This window comes from Mauremys mutica, chromosome 13, assembly GCF_020497125.1.
Source record: "Mauremys mutica isolate MM-2020 ecotype Southern chromosome 13, ASM2049712v1, whole genome shotgun sequence".
Taxonomy (NCBI): Eukaryota; Metazoa; Chordata; order Testudines; family Geoemydidae; genus Mauremys; species Mauremys mutica.
The window spans coordinates 54,427,145-54,434,531 of NC_059084.1; the positions used below are offsets into that span (position 1 = coordinate 54,427,145).

At 52.5% G+C, this 7,387-nt stretch overlaps 1 protein-coding gene across 1 annotated transcript; it reads right to left on the minus strand.

Annotated features, from left to right (window-relative positions):
- Positions 1 to 2,806: 2,806 nt before the first annotated feature.
- LOC123348930 (granzyme H-like) lies at positions 2,807 to 7,387 on the minus strand. The gene is made up of 4 exons (XM_044986631.1): positions 7,324 to 7,387; positions 4,548 to 4,695; positions 3,669 to 3,804; positions 2,807 to 2,950 (listed from the first exon to the last, which is right to left on the minus strand). The coding sequence occupies exons 1-4, from the start codon at positions 7,385 to 7,387 to the stop codon at positions 2,807 to 2,809; spliced, it is 492 nt and encodes a 163-aa protein (XP_044842566.1).

The following is a 7,387-nucleotide window of genomic DNA, read 5'->3' on the forward strand; positions in this document are numbered from 1 at the left end:
ACAGACATGGCCTTAGTAACCAGCCGGTGCTCGCCCCGACTGCCATGAGAGACAGCTGGCAGAATCATCTTAACACAGGGCAGAGGAAGACATTCTGCATCCTCTCCCTGAGGAGATGTCTTGGGGCATGGGAGTGTTTCAGGAAAGCCCGGATCCTGGGGTGCCAGCCAGCTCTGCAACGGACTGAATTCTAGGTGGAGGGAAAACTGCTTGGTTAACCAGACACGGGAACTATCAGCGAGCATCGTCCATAGCTTGCGGTGTCCAAGTTCGGTTGCTCCTGTACCCATCAGTATCTGGCGCCCTCTCTTGTTTCCATAGAACCCAGCAGTCCTGGCTCCTAGCCCCCTGCTGTAACCCCTAGACCAGATACTCTGTGCAATTAATATTAGCAAGGGGGAAGGAACACAAGCCAAAATAGGGTAAGAACTTAGATGTATTCAACTTAGCAGCACCTGATGAAATTCCTCCTAGGATACTTAAGGAACTAGCTGAAGCAATCTCAGAACCGTTAGCAATTATCTTCAAGAACCTCTGGAGGACAGGTGAGGTCCCAGAGAGCTGGAGAAGATGGAACATAGTACTTCTCTTTAAAAAGGTGAACAAAGAGGACCCAGGGAATTATAGACCAGTCAGCCTAACTTTGATACCTGTGTAAGCAGGGTCTGAATGAGCTCCCCCCGACAGCTAGCTGGGAAGGGGGGAGACTTCAGCAGCAAACTGTATGTACATGTCAAGTATCAGAGGGGTAGCCATGTTAGTCTGGATCTGTAAAAGCAGCAAAGAGTCCTGTGGCACCTTATAGACTAACAGACATATTGGAGCATGAGCTTTCGTGGGTGAATACCCACTTCGTCGGATGCATGTATTCACCCATGAAAGCTCATGCTCCAATATGTCTGTTAGTCTATAAGGTGCCACAGGACTCTTTGCTGCTTGTATGTACATGAACACACCTACTCTGCCTAGGTATCCGGCAGACAGAAGTTATGTTGCTCAAAGTGATCAACTTTGGCTGGTGTTGGGTTTCAAATCCCTTTAGTAATGAATGCAGGGGGTGTGAAATGATATCAGTGTTATTATCTTTATTCTACAAGGAAAGGGAGCGGAACTGTGCTTAGCCTGTCCTGATTGAGGGGGTCACCCTCAGCTGAAAGCAACTTGCTAAGCCAGGGCCTCAAATATAAGTCGGGGGGTGGGGGAGGAGGACAAGTGTCTCTTTCAGGAGATGTGGCTTTTGCCTAAGGGTCCCTGGTCTGATTTAACCTGTTTCCTCCCCACTCTTCAAAGACAGAGCTAAATAGGCTCCATTATGAGACTTTTGTTTTGTTAAGTGCTCACTAGAGCTGAAATCACTTGTGGTGGGACAGCATTTCTGCCCCCCCCCCCCCCGCGAAATGGGCTGCAAAGCTGCTGGCCTCCACAAGGGGCCACTGGACCCGGCAGAGTGCAGCTGGCGCATAGAAGACACTGCAGTGGGGAGCAGGAGGGAGCTGGAGCATTCCCAGCAGCTGCAGTTCTCAGCACATCCCGAAGGAAGGCAGCAGCAGGCAGGAAACTCCATACAAGCCGGGTACCCAGCATCAGCCTGTCTGTCCCTCTGGATCCCTGGGCTCATGGGGCGGGGAGAGAGGGTGGTGTCTGGGTTGGGGGGTCCACAGCTGGGTTCTGGGGGTAAGGGGTGCAGGACTCTGAGCTGGGGGTGCCACACAGCTGGGCTTTGGCAGGAGGGGGTGATTGTCTGGGGTGGGGGGATACCCCATATCTGTGCTCGGGGCAGGGGGCAGAGAAACAGGAATTGAGTTGTAGGGATTTCTTTAATTCTCTACTGCTGGCGATTTTTGTGTCTCTGTATTGTTACAGATATACATACTGCCACATATTTTGAAATAAATTCCAAAATAATTGAAACTGGTGTGATTGTATTTTGTTACTTTGGCAAAGAAAATATGCAGAATTTTGAAATATTGTGGCAGAATTCTCCCAGGAGTATGACAGTCTGCATGAAATCTCTGAACCCAGGTGTCCTAGATCCCAGCCTAGTGCATTAACCACAAGCCCAGCCTTCCCCTATGGGGATTAATTCCCTCCTGGCCCGGACAGATGCAGCAGCTGCTCTGGATTTCAAGGCTCATGTTGATCCCTCATTCCCAGAATCACTTTTTCTGGTAACTTCAGTTTTTATTCATTGCTGGCTACAAAGCAGTGAGCAAAATGCAGCAGGGAGCAGCAGGGGAGATGGGATCAGCGCTGGGGATTGATCTGCAATCAGTTCAGTGCAGCCTTTGCTGAGCTCCGTTCTCACTGACCTGGCCAGCACTGGGAACAGATGTGTTTGGAATGGGAAGTGGCCCCCCCAGGGGGAACTAATATGTAGAAAAGGCCCAGTGAGGACAGGGCAGGCTGCAGTTTTAACATGACTTAGCATGTCAGGTAACGATGAGGATTTCCCATAAACAATCATCAACCGGGTGACACGGAGGAGAGCTACAAATCACTGCGTCTTCCCCAGGATTTGGCTCGTGTGTGTTACCCCAGGTGAAATAAACCAGCTGTTTCCCTAGTGAAGAGGCAGCCTAAGGGTGGGGATTCCCAAGGGAGCCAACAGGAGCTGGCTCTGAACCTGTCTCCTAAATCCTGTAGGCTCCCTGCAATGATGCTCATGGGTTGGGGACTGCCTGAGGGAAACAAAGGCTGGAGGAGGGGGCTCAGCTCTTCGGCAAAGCAGGCCCTATGTCTGGGCCTCTCCAAAGGACAGAAGTGATGCAGCTTTGGCCCGTACAGCGATTCCTGGAGCGGCTCAGGGCTACAGCCTCTTCATTGTCTCCTGTATCCAAGGGATGAAGGTGGAGACTCTTCTGTACACCCCGGGGGGGGTCCCCTTTCGGGATCCCCAAGAGACGATGCCATGGGCTGTTTGACCACACACCAAAGGCCCCCCAGAGTCGCCCTGTGAAATGAAAAAACCACAGATGGAGAACAGCTCACGAGTTATTTCTTGCTGATGGGCAGCTCAGTAACACCCCCCATGCAGCTGCTTCAGTGTCCCCCAGTCTCTGACTGGTCCCTCCACAGCCCAGCTGGTTTCAATGCCACACCCACTCCCCTGTCCAGCTGTTCTCTGCCTCCCCCTGAGAAAAGACAAGTTATTTTCCCATTCATTTGTACAGCACCTAGTGCAGTGGGGCCTGATCCCTGATAGCCACTTGTAGGCTCAACTGCAACACCAACAGCCTTACGACTTATCAAGGACATTTGAAGCCAGGAGCACATTTACCATTGCAGAGTTTTTGTTCTTCTTTGGATCCCCCACACACATCATGCTGGAGGCGTTATAGTAACGATATGGCCCGTTATGATTCCTCGGACAGACGGCATCCTGCATCACCACCACGTCCACCTCCTGGAGTGTGGCTGGGTATGATTCACTCTCTGTGCTATTGCTGCCCCAGCCAGCGACACTGCACACGGTCCCTGGCTTTACTCTCTCTCCGGCGCGGGGCAGGGCGATGGTTTTCACCCATTTGTTCATCTTCGCTCTCTTCGCCAGCTGAGACACAAGAACGATCGAGATCAATGTGCGGGTCGCACTCAAGGACACCCCAATCCCCAGCAAAACCCATAACCATGGTCTCAGTGGGGGCGGGGTGATGGGATGGGGGTGGTACCTGCAGCAGCATGATGTCATTGTTATAAGTCTTCTTGTCGTGTTGTGGGTGAGGGATCCGGTGGCACATGTTGATCTTTTGTCGGTTCCATTCCCACAGTTTTATGTTATGGGCTCCTAGCTTGACAATAATCTCACTGTAAAAGCCAAGAGCAATACATGGGGCATATGGGGCAGGAGTGTACGTGAGGTGGGGGATGGGCACATGTGGGTCTGACTCATGAACAGTGATATGGAGGGGACAGGGCAGCCGGGGATCTCAGGCCATGATCCCAGACTCAGCTGCTGGCCTGGAAAAGCGTATCTACCACTGTGCACATTGCCAGCTGCGATCCGGCCCCAGGGCTGGGGACTGGCTGACTTAGAGGAGATGGGGGAATGGGACAAGGGGCCTCTCCCCGCTAGAGGGTGCTGTTTGCGGCACAAAGTCCCTGCCCAGTGGTGCTGGGGTCCCAGCCTGTGTTTCCCCAGCCCCTTGTGCTGTTCCCCTGAACTCCTTCACTCCCCGTTGTCCTCCCAGCCCCTGGTCTCATCTTCCCTGCAGCCCAGCTAGATCCACACAGGGGTCTTTGCCCTGTGGGCACAAAGCCATCCTGGGGCTGTGAGTGCCTCCCTGCCCCGATCTGGGCAATGGGCCACACCCTCACTGGGCCGTAGCTCCACTGATTTACCCAGCACTGGAGCTGGACCATGGTTTGCAAAGGCCCCTAGAGAGACAGTCCGATGCCCCCTGAGCAGATCAGAGCCCTGGGCTCTGCTCTCCCAGCCTACCACACTCACTGCTCCTTCCCTGCAACCTATGACAGTGCCAAGACTCCCAATTCCCCCATCATCTGCTAACACCCGACCTGCCCCAACATCCCCTTACAGAGGTACTTACTCTCCATTGCAGTGAGCGGCCGTCAGCACGAAGTTCTCTGACACCAGGAACCCTCCGCAGTTGTAGCTCTTGTTTCCTTCTCGTATATCCAGATAGGCCATGTAAGGCCTGGAGTGGGGCTTCGCTTTCTTTCCCCCAATGATTTCACCTGGGGGGAGACCAGGTTCATACAAAGAGGCCCATTGTCTCCCTGGGCCAGGCTGGGACTGAGCTCCCCATCCTGAAACGAAGTCCCCACATCCTCAACTCACCCCCTGCTCAGCTCTCCCTGGGGGATCCCTGTGCCTGGAACCCTGCCCCCTGCTCAACTCTCCCCCAGACTGGACACCCCATGGACGTTGCTGCGTGGAGAATTGGTGTCAAGCACACTAGGAGTGGTTCAGTAATCGCACTGCCTTGAGGTAATGGCATTGGGGGCCCACATCACCCCAGATTAGGCCAGGTAGCCCCTAGATGGGCACTGACAATCTTATTTACTAAATTTCCTTCAGCCAGGAGCCTTCCCCCAGTCCAGTGCTGCTTCCTTTGTTCTTCCAGTTTTTCATAGACTCATAGACTTTAAGGTCAGAAGGGACCTCAAGGTGCAGAGACTCCTCCAGCAAGTGACCCATGCCCCATGCTGCAGAGGAAGGCGAAAAACCTCCAGGGCCTCTGGCAATCTGCCCTGGAGGAAAATTCTTTCCCGACCCCAAATATGGTGATCAGCTAAACCCTGAGCATGTGGGCAAGACTCACCAGCCAGACACCCAGGAAAGAATTCTCTGTAGTAACTCAGAACCCAACCCATCTAACATCCCATCACAGACCACTGGGCATATTTACTGCTAATAGTCAAAGATCAATTAATTGCCAAAATTAGGCTATCCCATCATACCATCCCCTCCATACACTTATCAAGCTTAGTCTTGAAGCCAGATATGTCTTTTGCCCCCACTACTCCCCTTGGAAGGCTGTTCCAGAACTTCACTCCTCTAATGATTAGAAACCTTCATCTAATTTCAAGTCTAAACTTCCTAATGTCCAGTTTATAACCATTTGTTCTTGTGTCCACATTGGTACTGAACTTAAATAATTCCTCTCCCTCCCTGATATTTATCCCTCTGATATATGTGTAAAGAGCAATCATATCACCCCTCAACCTTCTTTTGGTTAGGCTAAACAAGTCAAGCTCTTTGAGTCTCCTTTCATAAGACAGGTTTTCCATTCTTCGGATCATCCTAGTAGCCCTTCTCTGTACCTGTTCCAGTTTGAATTCATCCTTCTTAAACATGGGAGACCAGAACTGCACACAGTATTCCAAATGAGATCTCACCAGTGCCTTATATAACAGTACTAACACCTCCTTATGTTTATTGGAAATACCTCGCTTGATGCATCCCAAGACCGCATTAGCTTTTTTAATGGCCATATCACATTGGCGGCTCATAGTCATCCTGTGATCAGCCAATACTCCGAGGTCCTTCTCCTCCTCTGTTACTTACAACTGATGTGTCTCCAATTTATAACCAAAATTCTTGTTGTTAATCCCGGTTTTGTGAATGCCATGGGTAGAGAGAAAGGGAGAGATCATTTGGGGCAGCTTCTCCCCCTCTTCTAATTGTTTCTCTTCTTTTGAGAAACGTCTTCAGCTGGGGTTGAAGAAACAAACTCTGTAGACAGGAACCCCAAGCTCTTTGTTCATCAATATGTAAATTTTTCACCAATATCCTCTTTCCTGACGAATAATGGCCACTTAACCAGGTGATGGTCCATTTGATTAGTTGACACATCGCTGAGGCATTGGTTAGCCTTTTGTCTCTGGTGAACTGGTTTGTGACTACTCTCCAGATCTGGAACATGTCTTAGGCTGTGGCTACACTTAGCACTTCAAAGCGCTGCCGCGGTAGCGCTGCCGCGGCAGCGCTTTGAAGCGCTAAGTGTGGTCAAAGCACCAGCGCTGGGAGAAAGCTCTCCCAGCGCTGTCCGTACTCCACCTCCCTGTGGGGAATAACGGACAGCGCTGGGAGCCACGCTCCCAGCGCTGGGGCTTTGACCACACTGGCGCTTCAAAGCGCCGCAATTTGCAGCGCTGGAGAGGGTGTGTTTTCACACCCTGCTGCAGCGCTGCAAATTTGTAAGTGTAGCCAAGCCCTTAGTAACACCATACAGTAAAATCTCAAAACCTTCGATGCCACACATATTTTACCAGGACAATAAAGATGAGCAAATTAGGAGTTTTCCGATGATACCTCACAAGACATGCTTTGTATAAAATGTATCATAGTCCTGTAAAAGGGGTGATCATAGGGATTCAGACTGTAACAGGCCCTAGATACCACCAGGGCCGGCTCCAGGCCCCAGCACGCCAGGCGCGTGCTTGGGGTGGCATCCCACGGGGGGCGCTCTGGCGGTCACCGGGAGGGTGGCAGGTGGCTCCAGTGGACCTCCCGTAGGCGTGCCTGTGGAGGGTCCGCTGGTCCCGCGGCTCCAGTGGACCTCCTGCAGACGTGCCTGCAGAGGGTCCGCTGGTCCCGCGGCTCCGGTGGACCTCCCGCAGGCATACCTGCGGATGCTCCACCGGAGCCGCGGGACCAGCGGACCCTCTGCAGGCACGTCTGCAGGAGGTCCACTGGAGCCGCGGGACCGGCGACCGCCAGAGCGCCCCCCGCAGCATGCCGCCATGCTTGGGGCGGCGAAATTGGCAGAGTCGCCCCTGGATACTACCCACTGAACCCAATCCCTAAGACCCCATCTTTAACCCCAAAGTCTAAGGGCCCCCAAGCCAAGCCGTACTTACCAGCCCAAGTCTTGGGGGGCAGGAGAAAGGCCATGGGGAGCAGGAGCAAGATCTGTAACTGCAT

What these genes read in the sequence shown, in the direction of transcription:
- LOC123348930 (XM_044986631.1), bottom strand. Translation starts at nt 7,387, where the DNA reads ATGCAGTTACAGATCTTGCTCCTGCTCCCCATGGCCTTTCTCCTGCCC. An exon ending in GCCCCCCAAGACTTGGGCTG is followed by an intron (nt 4,696 to 7,323) that starts GTAAGTACGGCT and finishes GTCTCCCCCCAG; the next exon opens with GTGAAATCATTGGGGGAAAG. An exon ending in ATGACATCATGCTGCTGCAG is followed by an intron (nt 2,951 to 3,668) that starts GTACCACCCCCA and finishes TTCATTTCACAG; the next exon opens with GGCGACTCTGGGGGGCCTTT.